The sequence below is a fragment of the Coregonus lavaretus genome (assembly GCF_964263955.1).
Source record: "Coregonus lavaretus genome assembly, chromosome: 12".
Lineage (NCBI taxonomy): Eukaryota > Metazoa > Chordata > Actinopteri > Salmoniformes > Salmonidae > Coregonus > Coregonus lavaretus.
In genome coordinates this window covers 37618126-37639126 of record NC_139999.1, presented here as the reverse complement: position 1 = coordinate 37639126, position 21001 = coordinate 37618126, and the positions used below count along the sequence as shown (strand labels likewise).

Sequence of the window (21001 nt, the reverse complement as noted above, 5' to 3'; positions counted from 1 at the left end):
AACTGTATTTAGACATAGCCTATTTTAAAACAAGTTGTTGTTTTGTTTTTATTTATCAGTAGCCTAGTGAATTTAATCTTGCTTATTGACTAAGTTTGGCATGTCCACATACTGCAATTTACAGTAGGCCTAGACCCTATTTCAGTGTGAATTCTATAGCCTATGTTTAACAATGTATTTCTATATCGAAGCAATGCAATTAGAACAATGTGGACTGCAAACATGTTGAACATATTTTGCAAATATGGGGCAGGCTATTTAATGAACTAGGCTATAATGGACTAACATTCATATTGGAGTTGATGACTTAAAATGGATTAAATTGAGATTTTTTTGTCACTGGCCTACCAAATAATGTCCAAATTGAATTTTTTTCCGAGACTTTTTCAAATTAATAAATAGCTAAAATGTCAATAAATATTCAACCCCTTTGTTATGGCAAGCCTAAATGAGTTCAGGAGTAAAACTCTGCTTAAGAAGTCACATAATAAGTTGCAGTAGTGTTTAACATGATTTTTGAATGACTACCTCATCTCTGTACCCACACATGCAAATATCAGTAATGCCCCTTAGTCGAGCAGTGAATTTCAAACACAGATTCAACCACAAAGACCAGGGAAGGGCACCTATTGGTAGATGGGTAAAAAAAAAAAAAGCAGACATTGAATATCCCTTTGAGCATGGTGAAGTTATTCTTGGATGGTGTATTAATATACCAAGTCACTACAAAGATACAGGTGTCCTTCCTAACTCAGTTGCCGGAGAGGAAGGAAACCGCTCAGGGATTTCAGCATGAGCCCAATGGTGACTTTCAAACAGTTATTGAGTTTAATGGCTGTGATAGAAGAAAACTGAGGATGGATCAACAACATTGTAGTTACTCCACAATACTAACCTAATTGACAGAATGAAAAGAAGGAAGCCTGTACAGAATAAAAATATTCCATAACATGCATCCTGTTTGCAACAAGGCACTAAAGTAATACTGCTAATAAATGTGGCAAAGCAATTAACTTCTTGTCTTGAATACAAAGTGTTCTGTTTGGGGCAAATCCAATACAACACATTACTGCGTACAACTCTCCATATTTTCAAGCATAGTGGAGGCTGCATCATGTTATGGGTATGCTTGTAATTGTTAAGGACTGGGGAGCTAAGCACAGGCAAAATCCTAGAGGAAAACCTGGTTCAGTCTGCTTTCCACCAGACACTGGGAGATTAATTCACTTTTCAGCAGGACAATAACCTAAAACAAGGTTTCCCAAAGTCGGTCCTGGGACCCCCCCTGGGTGCACATTTACGTTTTTTCCCTAGCACTACACAGCTGATTCAAATAATCAAAGCTTGATGATGAGTTGGTTATTTTAAATCAGCTGTGTGGTGCTAGGGCAAAAATAAAAACGTGCACCCAGGGGGGGTCCCAGGTCCAAGTTTGGGAAACCCTGACCTAAAACACAAGGCCAAATCTACACTGGAGTTGCTTACCAAGAAGACAGTGAATGTTCCTGAGTGGCCGAGTTACAGTTTTGACTTAAAATGTGTTTTTATACTTTTTTTGTAAATGTATAAAAAATACAAAACTGAAATACCACATTTACATAAGTATTCACACCCTTTACTCAGTATTTTGTTGAAGCACCTTTGACAGTGATTACAGCCTCGAGTCTTATTGGGTATGAAGCAACAAGCTTCGCACACCTGTATTTGGGGAGTTTCTCCCGTTCTTTTCTGCAGATCCTCTCAAGCTCTGTCAGTTTGGATGCATGGATATTTTCAGGTCTCTCCAGAGATGTATGATCGGGTTCAAGTCCGGGCTCTGGCTGGGCCACTCAAGAACATTCAGAGACTTGTCCCGAAGCCACTCCTGCATTGTCTTGGCTGTGTGCTTAGGGTCGTTGTCCTATTGGAAGGTGAACCTTTGCCCCAGTCTGAGGTCCTGAGTGCTCTGGAGCAGGTTTTCATCAAGGATCTCTCTGTACTTTGCTCCGTTCACCTTTCCCTCAATCCTGACTAGTTTCCCAGTCCCTGCCACTGAAATATATCCCCACAGCATGATGCTGCCACCACCATGCTTCACCGTAGGGATGGTGCCAGGTTTCCTCCAGATATGACACTTGGCATTCAGGCCTAAGAGTTCAATTTGTTTTCATCAGCGGGTTAAGTTGGATGTAAAAAAAAAAAACGGGTAAAAGGCTCTAAATACTTTTTTGTTTGTGATTTAAAAATTCGGACAAATGAGCAGTGTAAAATACAAACGTTTAGGAAAAGTCAGGGAAAGAACAGAACATAGCTTTTTTGGGGGGCTGATTTTTTAAATTTACAAAATCAAGTCAGTGGCCGTTGGCCTATGGCGGTTCTAGTGTTAAGATGCTTTTGGGAAACTGGGCCCTGCAGTGTTTCCCTGTCATTGCTTGCTTTATGACTGACAGGCGCCTGTCCTATTAGTAGATCACTAGAAGATGCATACCGTTCATTCTAGCAGGAGAAGGCTATATGGACTTTTCTGACTAGCAAATTGAAACTTTTAGATGACAAGAAGACTAGTTAATTTATGAAGTGGAAAGTAGCCGCGCTTATGGAAAACACTCTCTCACCTGGCTGTGTCAGCACCGTTAGTCATCAGGGTGCTGATCAGCAGCTCGTGGCCGTGCTTAGCAGCAACGTGAAGAGGAGTATTGCCATATTTATCTACACAGTCGATATCCCCACCTGCACACAGGAGAGAGAGAGAGGGGATGTGGTTAGGGACAGAGGAGATTTGCACCATATTGTTTTTCACAAAGTTGTGAGATGACATCCGGCTGTTGGAGTTGTTGTGGTTGCTATGGGCTGGAGGATATGAGTGTTGGGTATGTTTGGCTGGTGCGCTTCAACTGAAGTTTGTTCCCTGAAATACTGCAAGCACTTTTCACAAACACGCTATTCTTGTATTTGTAGTGTAGTGTGTGATAATATTGTGTTTTATAATGTGTGTGGTTACCGTTTTGGATAAGGATCTGGGAGCGGGTGAAGCGCCCGTGAATAGCGGCCATATGCAAAGGGCTCTTCCCTTCTTTACTCTGTGAGAGAAAGAGAGAACAAACAAAAACATTTCTTGTTATGAAAATAATTGATTTACCTCAAACATGTCAAAAATGTTATACATTTATTTGCATTTTAATGAGGGAAATAATTATTTGACCCCCTCTCAATCAGAAAGATTTCTGGCTCCCAGGTGACTTTTATACAGGTAACGAGCTGAGATTAGGAGCACACTCTTAAAGGGAGTGCTCCTAATATCAGCTTGTTACCTGTATAAAAGACACCTGTCCACAGAAGCAATCAATCAGATTCCAAACTCTCCACCATGGCCAAAACCAAAGAGCTCTCCAAGGATGTCAGGGACAAGATTGTAGACCTACACAAGGCTGGAATGGGCTACAAGACCATCGCCAAGCAGCTTGGTGAGAAGGTGACAACAGTTGGTGCGATTATTCGCAAATGGAAGAAACACAAAATAACTGTCAATCTCCCTTTGCCTGGGGCTCCATGCAAGATCTCACCTCGTGGAGTTGCAATGATCATGAGAACGGTGAGGAATCAGCCCAGAACTACACGGGAGGATCTTGTCAATGATCCCAAAATCGAGCTCTCTGGCATCAACTCAACTCGCTGTGTTTGGAGGAGGAGGAATGCTGCCTATGACCCCAAGAACACCATCCCCACCGTCAAACATGGAGGTGGAAACATTATGCTTTGGGGGTGTTTTTCTGCTAAGGGGACAGGACAACTTCACCACATCAAAGGGACGATGGACAGGGCCATGTACCGTCAAATCTTGGGTGAGAACCTCCTTCCCACAGCCAGGGCATTGAAAATGGGTCGTGGATGGGTATTCCAGCATGACAATGACCCAAAACACACGGCCAAGGCAACAAAGGAGTGGCTCAAGAAGAAGCACATTAAGGTCCTGGAGTGGCCTAGCCAGTCTCCAGACCTTAATCCCATAGAAAATCTGTGGAGGGAGCTGAATGTTCGAGTTGCCAAACGTCAGCCTCCAAACCTTAAAGACTTGGAGAAGATCTGCAAAGAGGAGTGGGACAAAATCCCTCCTGAGATGTGTGCAAACCTGGTGGCCAACTACAAGAAACGTCTGACCTCTGTGATTACCAACAAGGGTTTTGCCACCAAGTACTAAGTCATGTTTTGCAGAGGGGTCAAATACTTATTTCCCTCATTAAAATGCAAATCAATTTATAACATTTTTGACATGAGTTTTTCTGGATTTCTTTTGTTGTTATTCTGTCTCTCACTGTTCAAATAAACCTACCATTAAATTTATAGACTGATCATGCTCCTGTAAGTCGCTCTGGATAAGAGCGTCTGCTAAATGACTCAAATGTAAATGTAAATCATGTCTTTGTCAGTGGGCAAACGTACAAAATCAGCAGGGGATCAAATACTTTTTTGGTTCTGGTCAAAATTAGTGCACTATATAAAGAATAGGGTGCCATTTGGGGTTGAAACCAATCCCTTATTCCCTCATTTCCCTGGTCTCCTCTGACTGACCTGCATGTTGACATCAGCACCGTTGTTGACTAGCAGCTCGAGGCAGAGCGCCCCGTTGGTGGAGACAGCGGCCAGGTGCAGCGGCGTGCCGCCGTGGTGGTTGGGCTGGTTGACGTTGGCGCCGCGGTTCACCAGCTCGTTGGCCACCGCCTCCTGGCCCGTGTAGCACGCCATGTGGAGCGCTGTGTTCCCAAAGGCATTAGGCTCATCAATCTGACGTGGAGACAAAGAGAAGGCAGAAATTTGACTAGAGATGGTGGTGGGAGTTGGGAAGGTTATAGGGCCTGGAGATTTTCCTGATAGGCCCTAACCTAAATTATACTAGGAATGCACTTTTGTAAAAAACAAAAAAACACACAAGCAAAGAATTCAATAATAGGAAGCCCCACACCCTGGCCCCTCACCTCTGACCCCAGCCGCAGCAAGTACTTGACCACCTCAATCTGGCCGCTGGCAGCGGCGGCGTGGAGTGGGGTATAACCGCGCTTGTCCCTGCACATGGCGTCCGCACTCCGCGACACCAGTAGCTTCACGATCTGCAGATGCCCTGAGGGAAGAGGAGACAACCATACATTCATGGAACATACAGACACTACAGACACAGACAGGTTAACGAAAGCCGTGGCAATTTTCTGCTTGTGCGTGAGGATATGCAATTTTTCACAGATTTGCTTTTCTTTGTATACAAGTATCCCTTGTAGGGTTGTCACGCTACCAGTATCACAATACTCTGAATTATCGTGGCAAGGAAACAAAAATTGAAGTGGATTTAATTTCTTGAGGAAAACCGACCTAACGTTAGAACCGAACAGCATTAATTTGTCACCTAGAGTCACATGTTTATTTTGCAAGCTATAGCACCCACAATTGTACATAAAGTAGCTTTTTATAGGACAATAGAGTTTAATCCAATTTGTGTTTTCTTTTTTGCCATGGAAAATATGGTATCAGGATACTGGTATCATGACAACCCTAATCCCTTGATGGGAAGTTTGCAAGTTGATTTGTAGATCAGTGAATCTGCTCAGTGCCTTTGTTCAGGCCAACCCTCTTGAACAAGGAGGAAAGTGTGTCAATGTCAGGAAAAGTGTCCGTTCTAAGGTCCCACCCACCGAGGTATGCGGCCCAGTGGATTGGCTGCCTCTCCTTCTTATCACTGGCACTCAGGTTGGCCCCTTTGTTGAGGAGCAAATTCACCATCTGGAAACAGACAGGAGATACTGAGTTAAAACGAGCACAGTAAGCCACCTTTCTGAGTAGAGGAAGACCAATTCAGCACCTAGGCTGCGTCTGAAATGGCACCTATTCCTTATATAGTGGACACTATGCGGGCCCTGGTCAAGAATAGTGCACTATACAGTGAGGGAAAAAAGTATTTTATCCCCTGCTGATTTTGTACGTTTGCCCACTGACAAAGACATGATCAGTCTATAATTTTAATGGTAGGTTTATTTGAACAGCGAGAGACAGAATAACAACAACAAAATCCAGAAAAACACATGTCAAAAATGTTATAAATTGATTTGCATTTTAATGAGGGAAATAAGTATTTGACCCCTCTGCAAAACATGACTTAGTACTTTGTGGCAAAACCCTTGTTGGCAATCACAGAGGTCAGACGTTTCTTGTAGTTGGCCACCAGGTTTGCACACATCTCAGGAGGGATTTTGTTCCACTCCTCTTTGCAGATCTTCTCTGGGTCATTAAGGTTTCGAGGCTGACGTTTGGTAACTCGAACATTCAGCTCCTTCCACAGATTTTCTATGGGATTAAGGTCTGGAGACTGGCTAGGCCACTCCAGGACCTTAATGTGCTTCTTCTTGAGCCACTCCTTTGTTGCCTTGGCCGTGTGTTTTGGGTCATTGTCATGCTGGAATACCCATCCATGACCCATTTTCAATGCCCTGGCTGAGGGAAGGAGGTTCTCACCCAAGATTTGACGGTACATGGCCCCGTCCATCGTCCCTTTGATGCGGTGATGTTGTCCTGTCCCCTTAGCAGAAAAACAGCCCCAAAGTATAATGTTTCCACCTCCATGTTTGACGGTGTGGATGGTGTTCTTGGGGTCATAGGCAGCATTCCTCCTCCTCCAAACCTGGCGAGTTGAGTTGATGCCAAAGAGCTTGATTTTGGTCTCATCTGACCACAACACTTTCACCCAGTTCTCCTCTGAATCATTCAGATGTTCATTGGCAAACTTCAGACGGGCCTGTATATGTGCTTTCTTGAGCAGGGGGACCTTGCGGGCGCTGCAGGATTTCAGTCCTTCACGGCGTAGTGTGTTACCAATTGTTTTCTTGGTGACTATGGTCTCAGCTGCCTTGAGATCATTGACAAGATCCTCCCGTGTAGTTCTGGGCTGATTCCTCACCGTTCTCATGATCATTGCAACTCCACGAGGTGAGATCTTGCATGGAGCCCCAGGCAAAGGGAGATTGACAGTTATTTTGTGTTTCTTCCATTTGCGAATAATCGCACCAACTGTTGTCACCTTCTCACCAAGCTGCTTGGCGATGGTCTTGTAGCCCATTCCAGCCTTGTGTAGGTCTACAATCTTGTCCCTGACATCCTTGGAGAGCTCTTTGGTCTTGGCCATGGTGGAGAGTTTGGAATCTGATTGATTGATTGCTTCTGTGGACAGGTGTCTTTTATACAGGTAACAAACTGAGATTAGGAGCACTCCCTTTAAGAGTGTACTCCTAATCTCAGCTCGTTACCTGTATAAAAGACACCTGGGAGCCAGAAATCTATCTGATTGAGAGGGGGTCAAATACTTATTTCCCTCATTAAAATGCAAATAAATTATAACATTTTGATTATTTTGTTGTTATTCTGTCTCTCACTGTTCAAATAAACCTACCATTAAAATTATAGACTGATAATTTCTTTGTCAGTGGGCAAACGTACCAAATCAGCAGGGGATCAAATACTTTTTTCCCTCACTGTATATGGGATTGGGTGCCATTTCAGTATTACTCAAAACCCTCCACCCTATGACCATAAAACCCAGCTGTGACCCCTGACCTCCACGTGGCCGCTGTGTGCAGCGTGGTGCAGGGCCGTCCTGCCGGAGCGGTCCGCCACATTCAGGCTGCTCAGCTTGGGGATGAGGGCCTCAGCGCAGCGTGTGGCCCGGTTGGCCGCAGCCACGTGCAACGGCGTCTGCCAGAATTTATCCCGGGCATTGACCTCCGCATCCTGTCTCAGCAGCAGCCCCACGGCCTTCTGGGAAAGGCGGTAGGAGAATAAATAACAAGTATGAGGAGTGTGACTTTATCAACGACATTCATATAGCTACTCATTCAAGGAAGGAGAGGTGATAGGTAATCAGTATGGCAGATTAATTTAAGAAAATGAGCACTGAGAATTGCTATTAAGACTGATGAGGAATTCCAGTGAAATGACTGTAGCAGGTTTTACATATTGTATTTGACCTGCCCTTCACATGGCACTGTCATGCAAAGATGGTCTTACTTCGTTCTGTGAGGCAGCTGCCCGATGCAGGGGAGTCAGCCAGCCTTGGTCCTTAGCGTTAATACTAGCACCTGAGAGAGAGAGAGGAGCGAGTAAGCGAGAGAGAGAGAAAGCGAGAGATAGAGGGCAAACTCAGTCAACTATTCTGTAGCTCAGATCAACCAATAGAAAAAACATATGCAGATAAGTGTTGAAAATCTGAGCCAATTCAGCCAATCACAATGGGCCTCAGATGGTCAGTAACATTTGCACACTTATCTGGTTTCATTATCAGTATCTGCCTTTAGGATAGGGCTTCTCAACCTCATTGACTAGAGTGAAGGCTTTCAATGCTGGTTGTATATTCTAACAGATAATATGATTAACTGTCCTTTATTCAACAATAGGATAGGGATAATTGAGTGAATAATGCAAATTACTCTGAAAACTGTCTGTCTCATGCTTGAGAACGTTACCTGAATTAATGAGGAGGTCCATAATGTGAACATCGCCCAAACACGCAGCAGCATGTAAGGGGGTTCGGCGTTCTTGGTCCTGAGGAGAGACAGCAGACAGAGACACAACAGTCAGCAAGACCCCAGATTTAAGCCCACTGTTGGTTCTGATAACATCATCCCAAGGCAGTGTATTAAAAACAAAACAGTGAGTTGAATGATACACCCCAAAGCGAAAGAATATAAAATGTGACATGCTACAATATGACAGGTTTGAACTTGATACCAACTACGTAAAATAGCTTTAAATTACAGGATATTGAAAATACAGAAATAGATTGCCATCAACCTGCAAAAAATTCAAGTAAAAAGGTCTGTCATACATGTTGGCCTGTAGCCTAGGTCCTCAGAATATTCAGTATGAATGCACAGTGGAACTTTTATCTCACACAAAATGATCAGTCGGGGTTAGGTCTGCTGTATCTAATAATTTTGCAGGGAGCTAGACCTGATTTTATTTTTTTCTTCTGCAAACTGAATGATGTTCCCTGACGACTTAAACTGAATTCTTCCACTGCTCTATATGTTTGCTACATACTTCAGTCTGAGACTGCCATCGTTGAAGACGTTTGTGGGGACGTCTAAATGAGGGGCATCGTACATAAATTCTCAGCGATTGGATAATCTCTAACAGAGTCCCACATTTTCAAAACGCAGCATACCCACGTGTGTTTTGGCGCTGGCCTAACCAATTGGTTTTTGGAACCAATCAGAATGGTTATAATGTGATTCCATTCTAGAAAACATAGGGAAGTACTCAGATCCAGACTCATTGCGGAGAAGAAACTAACGTTAGCCTTTGGCCGGAGCAAGGAGTCTGGGTAGCCAGGCAACGAAAGAAGGGCCTGAAATCCACCTCAGTGAGTAACATTTCTCAGGCATCTCTAGCCTGTTAGCTGACCCTGTGCTCCCTACTGGAATGTGTGCAGTCAGTGTAAACCCACCAGTGAATGACTCATGGCTCAGGCCTCACTCATTGCAGCTCTAGTAAGGAAATCACTGTCTTATTCTCCATACACATCATTCAATCACTGACTGACTGAAGGAGGCCGTGTGAGAATTTTAGGCCTCCAGGAGGAGAGGCTGTTTATGGACAAGGGTCCCTGTGGGTTTTGGTCGTACAAGTCAAATATTGAATCTGTCTTGCACTGCAAGAATTAATGTTTGGATGCATTAAGGCAACCAAACTATGTTAACCATGTGAAAGTGAAGTACAAGAAGCTCAACTGCATATTAATTCAAACCTGTTTTTTTGCGGTGCTAGAACATAATTTCTTCTTTGACTTTTAGGTAGTGATTGAATACAGCCCCAGGTCTAGTGGCCACAACTGAGTATTTACAGTGGTATAATATTTGACTCCATTGCAAATGCAAAGTATATTAATATATAATAGAAACTGATTTACTGGTTTAAGTTTTGTTGTGACATTTGACAAATTGCAGCTACAAGCCATAGCTGGCACCAAGCCATATTTGAACCAGTGCTGATTTAAAGCATCCGCTCAGCAATTTGAGAACCCTTCCTCTCCACTGTAGAAGCTTCTTTCCTTTTTACACACCCTTATTCACATTAGGCGCCCCAGCCTCGCCCTGTTTCAACTCCTGTGAAACTGAAAGTGAAGGCTGCCTGTGTGTGTGTGTGTGTAAGTAAAGTGGACCTAGAGCATGGTGTCAGGGCTCTTTAAAACGCCCACACCAGTAGAAATCCACTTTTTCGAGCTGAAAGACGATGGTATTATACAGTGGCACATTTTGTTGTTTTGGCTCTGTACTACAGAACTTTGGATTTTAAATAATACAATGACTATGATGAATGAGAAAGTTACAGATGCACAAATATCATACCCCCAAGACATGCTAACCTCTCACCATTACAATAACAGAGGATGTTAGCATTGTTTTACTTTATGATACCTATGCCTCTGTAAATCTGTAACTCATCATTATTCACGATTCATTCAGGACTATCCTTAATCATGGAAACATCCACATTAATGTAAAGGTGTTTAGAAACATATTCAATTCATATTTACAATAAAAGGTGACTCCAAAATGACACAACACATTATTTACCATTCATTTCTAATACGCACAAAATAATTTGAAACAACCAAAACAAACATCAAATGCATCCAATAAATGTGTAGTCACAAGCTTGATGTAGTAATTGCGTGCTATGAATATAGGACCAAAACACTTAAATGTATTAAAGTAGTAGAAAGTTAAGTTAATTTTTCCCAATACTTTTGGTCCCCTAAAATGGGGGGGGACTATGTGCAAAAAGTGCTGTAATTTCTAAACGGTTGGATGAAAATACCCTCAAATAAAAGCTGGCAGTCTGCACTTTAACCTTGTATAATTTCAAATCCAAAGTGCTGGAGTACAGAGACAAAACAACAAAACATTTGTCACTGTCCCAATACTTTTGGAGCTCAATGTATATTTGGCCTTGAAGTGACAAATCCAAAATGCCCACTTCGTGCAAATCCGTGTGAATGCAGTTTATTTTCCTATGATATGACATACAAATTATTTTCAACCTACATTTCTTTTTAGGGCTGGGATTAATTTTGATGTTACCACCGACCAGCATGGCATTTGTTTATTAATCAGAAACAGCTGCAAAGTTATTCCTCTTCATGACTGAGATGAGCCAAACAGCCTTGTGTCCACTTGGCCACCTGAGCCATGGAGCAAATTAAAATAGGGGGTGCAAAGTGGTGTTTTTGCACCTCCGCTTTGTTTTTAAGTTTTTACCAGAACATTTTCAATTTTCACTTATTTTTTAGCTAGTCTGTATAGTAAAATACAAATAATTATATATACAGTAGCAGTCAAAAGTTTGGACACACCTACTCATTCCAGGATTTGTCTTTATTTTTTATACTTTTATACATTGTAGAATAATAGTGAAGACATCAAAACTATGAAATAACACATATGGAATCATGTAGTAACCAAAAAAGTGTTAAACAAATCAAAATATATTTTAGATTCTTCAAATTAGCATTATCTCAACCAGCTTCATGAGGTAGTCACCTGGAATGTATTTCAATTAACAGGTGTGTGTTATTAAAAGTTAATTTGTGGAATTTCTTTCCTTCTTAATGTGTTTGAGTCAATCAGTTGTGTTGTGACAAGGTAGGAGTTATTACAGAAGATAGCCCTATTTGGTAAAAGACCAAGTCCATATTATGGCAGTCCATCATTACTTTAAGCCATGAAGGTTAGTCAATCCGGAAAATTTCAAGAACTTTGAAAGTTTCTTCAAGTGCAGTCGCAAAATCCACCAAGCGCTATGATGAAACTGGCTATCATGAGGACCGCCACAGGAAAGGAAGACCCAGAGTTACCTCTGCTGCAGAGGATAAATTCATTAGAGTTAACTGCATCTCAGATTGCAGCCCAAATAAATGCTTCACAGAGTTCAAGTAACAGACACATCTCAACATCAACTTTTCAGAGGAGACTGCGTGAACCAGGCCTTCATGGTCGAATGCTTCAGGCCTTCATGGTCAAAACCACTACTAAAGGACACCAATAAGAAGAAGAGACTTGCTTGAGCCAAGAAACACAAGCAATGGATTTTAGACCGGTGGAAATCTGTCCTTTGGTCTGATGAGTCCAAATTTGAGATTTTTGGTCACAACCGCCATGTCTTTGTGAGACGCAGAGTAGGTGAACGGAGGATCTCCGCATGTGTGGTTCCCACCATGAAGCATGGAGGAGGAGGCGTTATGGTGTGGGGGTGCTTTGCTGGTGACACTGTCAGTGATTTATTTAGAATTCAAGGCACACTTAACCAGCATGGCTACCACAGCATTCTGCAGCGATACGTCATCCCATCTGGTTTGTGCTTAGTGGGACTATCATTTGTTTTTCAACAGGACAATGACCCAAAACACACCTCCAGGCTGTGTAAGGGCTATTTGACCAAGAAGGAGAGTGATGGAGTGCTGCATCAGATGACCTGGCCTCCACAATCACCTGACCTCAACCCAATTGAGATGGTTTGGGATGAGTTGGACCCCAGAGTGAAAGAAAAGCAGCCAACAAGTGCTCAGCATGTGGGAAGTCAAGACTGTTGGAAAACCATTCCTCATGAAGCTGGTTGAGAGAATGCCAAGAGTGTGCAAAGCTGTCATCAAGGCAAAGGGTGGCTACTTTGAAGAATCTCAAATATAAAATATATTTTGATTTGTTTAACACTTTTTGGTTACTACATGATTCCATGTGTTATTTCATAGTTTTGATGTCTTCACTATTATTCTACAATGTAGAAAATTGTAAAAATAATGAAAAACCCTTGAATGAGTAGGTGTGTCCAAACTTTTGACTGGTTCTGTATCTATATCTGACCATTTTATAAATGGTATAAATTGTGTGATATGATAGGATTTTGCAAACCTGCTCCCTGTTGCCCAAGGTCGATGGTTTTGACCACTAAAGTTTTGCTTCACTACACGCTCCACTGCTTTTATTGGTGTAACATTAGCTAGAAACCACAAGTGTCTATCCAGATAATGAAAAGGCACCCATGAAATAAAATTCAAGGAACTTAGTTACATGTAATTTGTGGCGTGCATGATCAAGAGCAAAGTCATTGTAGCCTATAATTTCACTTCCACTGTGAGAACCATGAGCACGGGCTGACTTGGCTTTGCTGTACTGCAGCCGAAGCGTGCCAGCATCCTACCTACCAAAGGTTGCACCGTGTCCGTTACAATATAGAAAAACGCATATCAACTATCTTTCAATAGTTATCCATATTACCGGAGCTTCATCTTATTCTTTCTAACTATTTCAATGGCGGATTTGTGGTTGCAATTTATGAAAGATGACAAAACTTTGGAGATAATAATAGATGGCGACGTCAAAGATAGGCCAGTGGTTTCCATCTGTGGCGATGTTTTCCCTAAAGCATTGATGATGACAAATCCAGCCCCAGAACCTGCTATAGCACCAGCTGGCTAATCTTTTGAATATGGTGTAGTCAACAACAACAAAACAGCAACAACCGATAACATTAGCTATCTAGATAAGGTTAGCAAGATAGCTATCTAGATAAGGTTATCATGCTAGCTACACCGACAGCTGTCATTGCCCTATTTGTTGATGTTTATTAACTCCACGTGGAAATTCCCACACCCAATTTGTGAATATGTATAAGTAGCCTTCGTCATTATTTGGAGGTGGAACCTAAACGTGCATCTCCTCTTTAGGACAGGAAATTACATTGAAATAGTTGCTGCACCTTCCTCTGGGGGGGGGGGTCCTTTAATCTGACAGCCAGCTGGTCAGATTACCAGAGGGGGTGGAACGAATGAGTGAGGAACCTTAACTGACCAGCTACACAATTGGATGGAAGATGCCCAAAATCCCTCACTGCTAAGCTTTTCCTCCCATCAATCCCTTAACCATAAACTAATCTTCTCCTTGTCCTCAAATACATAGGCCACGTGTACTTGCGTTCAGTGCACACACACACACACACACAAAATACAACTTACACTCACAAGATGGCTCTTGAAGAAAACAACATGTATAGCTACTGTTGGAAGCTGTAACCAAGAATGTGAAGTGTGAAATATTGTGGGTATAACATTACTGCTCCAAATTGCATGATTGATTGACTCTGTGTGATGTTAACTATATCTGATTCAAAGTTGACAGGAAGGTCAAAGTGTGTAGAGGATTTGATAGGTAATCCCTTCCTGCTTAACTGGCTGGCCCGTTCAGAAAGTGTGGGTACCGTGCAAGATGTGGAGGAAGTTGATTCACACTGGGTCATGTTCATGTGTAGCGAGCCATCTTACCAGTGCATTGACTTCTTCATTCTTGTGCAACAAAAACTTCACTTCTTCGGCATTTCGGCTAAATATAGCCTGGACCAGTGGAGTCTGGAGGAGAATATAGACACATGAAATATTCTGAGTTAAAATAAATACCATGTTTTTAAGATGCAAAAACAGAAACGTTACGAGGGGGGGCGGGGCGTTTTGCCCCTCTATCGGGGAAAAACATTGGGGCAAAACGCCCCGCCCCCCCCATGGGGCAAAATGCTCCCTGAAGATTGTGTTCAAATTTATTTTATAAATTTTATTTTGGCATTTGAGTAATTGACTCTTAAAAACTGAAGTCAAATTATCTTATTTTAATTAAATTAATCTAATATCGGAACAAAATGACATTGCACATCTCACTATTAATATCCTCACTATGATAAAAAAAAAAAAAAAGTTTAACTTTTATTTAGACTGGGGGTTGAGGTTTTGATGTACAGCCCCCTCTTTTTATTTTCGCCCTTCCTGTCCAAATCATCCTTAAGTATCTCAAAATTGATTGTGTGACTCAAAGTTACTTATAGATGATTATAAACTGGGTGTTTTGAGCCCTGAATGCTGATTGGCTGAAATGTGTGGTATATCAGACTATATACCACGGTTATGACAAAAAAATGACATTAGTAACCAGTTTATAATAGCAATAAGGCACCTCGGGGGTTTGTGACATAAGGCCAATTTACCACAGCTAATGGCTGTATACAGGCACTCCGCATTGCCTCCTGCTAAGAACAGCCCTTAGCAGTGGTATATTGGCCATATACCACACCTCCTCTGGCCGTATTGCTTAATTTGGACATGATTTGGGAAATGCTAATATAGGTACCACTGACTTGCATTCATTGTCCTGGGGGACAAAATGCGATGTGGTTCGAGAACACAGATTTTTGCCAAGGCAGAGATGAGTGGAGACGCGCGCGGACAGCAGTGGATGCATACATTCTGGCCTAATGATGTTTATCCCCAAGCCACCCTAATGACATACTGATCCTCCTGTGAATACAAAAAAAATTGGCCTATATGGTCCAATTTCTTAAATTGTTTGAAAGGTGCTCCTGAAGCACATAAAACTATGACGTCATAGTCGGACTACATGTGAGCATGATATAGGTGTGGTGCTTCCCTGATAATACAGGGTGGATGAACGTCATTAACTAGCTATTTAAACTTGATTGGGAATTACAAGCAGACAGACACTAGTAGTCAGATTTGCTCACAAGCTAGCTGCATGCACCCAACACAACGCACTTGGAAAACGCCTCATCACGCAGTGTGATTCAATAGTAACAGCTGATTGAAGTGAAGCTAGCTTATTATAGTTCCTTTATAGTTGTTTAACGTAGAGTCTCGTTAGCTAGCTAAATACATAGTCAATCATTCTGCGCAGCTAGCTAGAGACCTTACCAACAACACTGTTAGTGAAAGCCCTGTCCCTAGATAGCTGATGCTGATTGCAGCGACCTACAGTAGCTAAATTAGTTTCCTAGCTGGCAGCTAGCTAGCTAAGCATTTAATACATTGGTTGGTTGTTGATGTCTGAACAAGTTGTTCATGCTGAAAATCATAAAATCCCAAATGCTTAGACAGTTAGCTGGCTACAATCTGAATAGGACTCGTCGCCAATTCTAGCTAACTAGCTACCGCATGGAATGGAAGCCTGGCTAGCCGATTAACCTCAACTCCACGATTTATGATGGAGTTGAGCGGCAACTAGTGTGGGATGACTGGAGCTCCGACATCACATAAAATTACGTTTCTATCAAAACCTACTGATTTCAGCACCCAACGAATAGCGCGCAATTACACACGACATTGTTCTATGTAATTATTTGGGTGCTGAAATCAGTGGTTTTTGATAAAAACGTAATTTTATGTGACCGCTCAACTCCATCATAAATCGTACAGTTTAGTAGACTATAGACTGGTTAGGCAAGCTGGTCTAACGTTCGCGTGTAAAATCCTATTGCCAAATGTAGCTAGTTAGCATTAGCAAGCGAACAAGTCAGTGGTGACATAATTTTTGCAAACAGTCCCTTGTTAGAATACTTTATTGGAGCATCTAGAATGTGACCAGACTGCATCGTTTAAGGCCAAGCACCGCAGTTAGCGTGAGTTAGCTATCAAACCCGCCCTTATAAGGAAGTGGTGATAAAGAAAGCAACGGTTTAAAAAATGAATGTTTTAGCTAGCTAACGACGTTAATTCGCATTACCCACCTGGTCTGTTATGTTTTGTATTCCCATCTCCTAGTCAGTCAGGTCGAAGCTCCTTCATTAGGATCGGGTGGAGATTTAACTGCGATATTTTTAGTTTTATTGTGGTAATTATTCGGGGAAGGGTTCGTTCTGTTTCCGTGTTTGCTCGCTGATGTTATTGCTCTGATAGACACAAGTGTGCGTTTCTGAACGGCTGCAGTTGGTAGAAGCTAGCTAGTGCACTGCCACTGTGCAGCAGCGACATACAGTGGTCACTTTGAATAGTGTACCAACATCTATCCATAAAATCCATAAATGTATCAATTATTCACCAGATTATTCCTTTAGTTTAGTAATGTAGTAACTATGTCAGAAACAAAATATGTCTGCAATGAATGTTATACCCTTCTATATCAGTCTTTTCCAAGAAAACTAGCTGGAGTAGTTTTGTGTTGGTATATTTTTCAGCTTTATTTTGTTGTTGAGAAAATTCATTTTTTGGACAATCATTGGACAATATTTTGTAGAAAGGTTGACAGAAGCTAGGTTTCCATCCAATTGGCGAGAGATTTTCATGCGAATATTCTAAAATCCGCATAAAAACAATACGCGCATTTTCCCACCAGAGATGTTTCCATCAAATTGACTTGTTGCCGAAAAAAGCTGTGCATGATGACATAGTGCACATAAAAAACTTTGCGGTTAAATTCATGTACCTAATAAAAAATTGAAATTAAATGGGTTTCCATCGCATTTTCAACTCTACTAATGGGTTTTCTCACAAAAAATGTTTGCGTTATATCGCGAGTGTGCCCACTCTGCTAGTGTATGTGCGTGCTGTTCGCTAGAGCTCACATATAGCCTACATGATGAGATTATTATGGACAAAAGAGCGAGATTATATTGTATTTGTCAAACGGCAGCCAAGTGTCGATGGCGCAGTGGTCTAAGGCACTGCATCTCAGTGCTTGAGGTGTCACTACAGACCCCCTGGTTCGATTCCAGGCTGTATTACAAACGGCCGTGATTGGAAGTCCCATAGGTTGTTGATGTCTGAACAAGTTGTTCGGCGCACAATTGGCCCAGCGTCGTCCGGGTTTGGCCGGTGTAGGCCGTCATTGTAAATAAGAATTTGTTCTTAACTGACTTGCCTAGTTAAATGAAAATCATGTTACCAGAATAAGACCCTCGATATTTATTGGAAAGGCGCTTCAACCCTGTGAAGTTAATCATAGCTAATTTAATTAATCTGTAGCCTAATAAACTGCATGCTTTCCCGACGAGTTGTAGTGGGAGGGAGGACCTCGCGTCGATATGATGGTTATTATATCAATATTTGTGCATAAAAGCGTTTCCACCACCATTTCTCGCATAATTAATTTCATCGACACAAAAAGATCCCACCTTGTCTAGCGTACTTTGTTTTGTCGACATTTGGAAAGTTTACCGAAAAATTGTCTGTTTCCATCAGACCTGTCATTACATTTTTTATCCTGGTTATAGTGATAAATTAATTCATTGCCAAATACGCTACTAATAAGTCACGTGATTAGCAGAAATGTACCTAATTTAAGTAGGAGTGGCCTGACCTAGTCATGATGACATTTCAAAATAATCTGCATTATTAACCAAGTGGTAAGGTTGTGAAGTCGTAAATACCAGTTGGATGCATTCAGGTGCTCTGAACGCATTATGAAACGCTGATTGGCTAATAGCCAACAAGCTACGTCAACCATAAACTAAAAGTACAGATATCATGCTTTTAAACTAATTATAGTGTTCAAAAACCATATTAATAGATTGCTTTTCATAAATAATGTTTTATCGTTGCATTTAACTCCCAAAAATGCCTTTATCAATCAAATCAAATGGTATTTATTACATGCGCTGAATACAACTGGTGGACTTCACAATGAAATGCTTGCCTATGAACCTTTCCCAACGATGCATAGATTAAAAAATAAAAAATAAATAAAATTGTAACTAACACGAGGAATAAAATAAAATACACAAGAATGGAGATATACAGAGAGTACCAGATCAATGTGCAGATGTACGATGTACACTGCTCAAAAAAATAAAGGGAACACTTAAACAACACAATGTAACTCCAAGTCAATCACACTTCTGTGAAATCAAACTGTCCACTTAGGAAGCAACACTGATTGACAATAAATGTCACATGCTGTTGTGCAAATGGAATAGACAACAGGTGGAAATTATAGGCAATTAGCAAGACACCCCCCAATAAAGGACTGGTTTTGTAGGTGGTGACCACAGACCACTTCTCAGTTCCTATGCTTCCTGGCTGATGTTTTGGTCACTTTTGAATGCTGGCGGTGCTTTCACTCTAGTGGTAGCATGAGACGGAGTCTACAACCCACACAAGTGGCTCAGGTAGTGCAGCTCATTCAGGATGGCACATCAATGTGAGCTGTGGCAAGAAGGTTTGCTGTGTCTGTCAGCGTAGTGTCCAGAGCATGGAGGCGCTACCAGGAGACAGGCCAGTACATCAGGAGATGTGGAGGAGGCCGTAGGAGGGCAACAACCCAGCAGCAGGACTGCTACCTCCGCCTTTGTGCAAGGAGGAGCAGGAGGAGCACTGCCAGAGCCCTGCAAAATGACCTCCAGCAGGCCACAAATGTGCATGTGTCTGCACAAACGGTCAGAAACAGACTCCATGAGGGTGGTATGAGGGCCCGACGTCCACAGGTGGGGGTTGTGCTTACAGCCCAACACTGTGCAGGACGTTTGGCATTTGCCAGAGAACACCAAGATTGGCAAATTCGCCACTGGCGCCCTGTGCTCTTCACAGATGAAAGCAGGTTCACACTGAGCACATGTGACAGACGTGACAGAGTCTGGAGACGCCGTGGAGAACGTTCTGCTGCCTGCAACATCCTCCAGCATGACCGGTTTGGCGGTGGGTCAGTCATGGTGTGGGGTGGCATTTCTTTGGGGGGCCGCACAGTCCTCCATGTGCTCGCCAGAGGTAGCCTGACTGCCATTAGGTACCGAGATGAGATCCTCAGACCCCTTGTGAGACCATATGCTGGTGCGGTTGGCCCTGGGTTCCTCCTAATGCAAGACAATGCTAGACCTCATGTGGCTGGAGTGTGTCAGCAGTTCCTGCAAGAGGAAGGCATTGATGCTATGGACTGGCTCACCCGTTCCCGACCTGAATCCAATTGAGCACATCTGGGACATCATGTCTCGCTCCATCCACCAACGCCACGTTGCACCACAGACTGTCCAGGAGTTGGCGGATGCTTTAGTCCAGGTCTGGGAGGAGATCCCTCAGGAGACCATCCGCCACCTCATCAGGAGCATGCCCAGGCGTTGTAGGGAGGTCATACAGGCACGTGGAGGCCACACACACTACTGAGCCTCATTTTGACTTGTTTTAAGGACATTAGATCAAAGTTGGATCAGCCTGTAGTGTGGTTTTCCACTTTAATTTTGAGGGTGACTCCAAATCCAGACCTCCATGGGTTGATACATTTGATTTCCATTGATAATTTTTGTGTGATTTTGTTGTCAGCACATTCAACTATGTAAAGAAAAAAGTATTTAATAAGATTATTTCATTCATTCAGATCTAGGATATGTTATTTTAGTGTTCCCTTTATTTTTTTGAGCAGTGTACATGAAGGCAGGGTAAAGTGACCAGGCATCCGGATAGATAATAATAAGAGTCAAATAAAGAACATAGTAGTAGCAGTAAATAATGAATGTAAAAGTGTTTGTGTTGTGTCGGTATGCTTGTGTGTGTGTGTGTGTGTGTATGTAGTGTTTGAATGTGTGAGGGATTTGTGTGGGAGTGACAGCATAGTGTGTGTTAGCGAGCGTGTATATGGTGTGTATATAAAGTCTAGTGAGTGTGCGTAGGGTCAGTGCAAGATTGAGTCAGTGCAGATAGTTTGGGTACCATTAATTGACTATTTAGCAGTCTTATTTAGCAGTCTTACGCTCTGGATAAGAGCGTCTGCTAAATGACGAAAATGTACATGTAAATGTTATGGCTTGGAGTAGAAGCTGTCTCGGAGCCTGTTGGTCCGAGAGCCGATGCTCCGGTACCGTTTGCTGTACAGTAGCAAAGTGAACAGTCTATGGCTTGGGTGGCTGGAGTCTTTGGCAATTTTTGGGGCCTTCATCTGACACCATCTGATATAGAGGTCAATGTAATTTCCTTAGTAGGTGACGTCAGAGGTCAGCATGTGGGAGAAGTCGGAGCTCAGGAATGATAGCCAAGTTTCCCACTAGTAATAGAGCTCGCCAGCTTGTAGTCCTAAAACCCGGAAATAAGTGACAATGAATTATGAAGCCTTTGTGAATGTGTTTTTTATTATTACATAAATTCTTCAAAATTCACAAAAAGCGATCTTAACTGATGAAGAATCTCATAGAACAAAACGTATTTTTTTTTTTTTTACCTTTATTTATTTTT

At 42.2% G+C, this 21001-nt stretch overlaps 1 protein-coding gene across 1 annotated transcript in view; it reads right to left on the bottom strand.

Annotated features, from left to right (window-relative positions):
- The window catches only part of LOC311138219 (serine/threonine-protein phosphatase 6 regulatory ankyrin repeat subunit C-like), a 28257-nt gene extending 11553 nt beyond the window's left edge, over positions 1-16704 (bottom strand). The window contains exons 1-10 of the mRNA XM_084172895.1: positions 16576-16704; positions 14333-14416; positions 8478-8556; positions 8023-8093; positions 7573-7773; positions 5661-5748; positions 4953-5095; positions 4549-4761; positions 2981-3059; positions 2595-2709 (exon numbers count right to left, since the gene is read on the bottom strand). Coding sequence (XP_084029021.1) covers positions 2595-2709; positions 2981-3059; positions 4549-4761; positions 4953-5095; positions 5661-5748; positions 7573-7773; positions 8023-8093; positions 8478-8556; positions 14333-14416; positions 16576-16602 — 1100 coding nt within the window. The 5' untranslated portion in view covers positions 16603-16704. The remainder of the gene's footprint in view (positions 1-2594; positions 2710-2980; positions 3060-4548; positions 4762-4952; positions 5096-5660; positions 5749-7572; positions 7774-8022; positions 8094-8477; positions 8557-14332; positions 14417-16575) is intronic.
- Positions 16705-21001: the final 4297 nt, after the last annotated feature.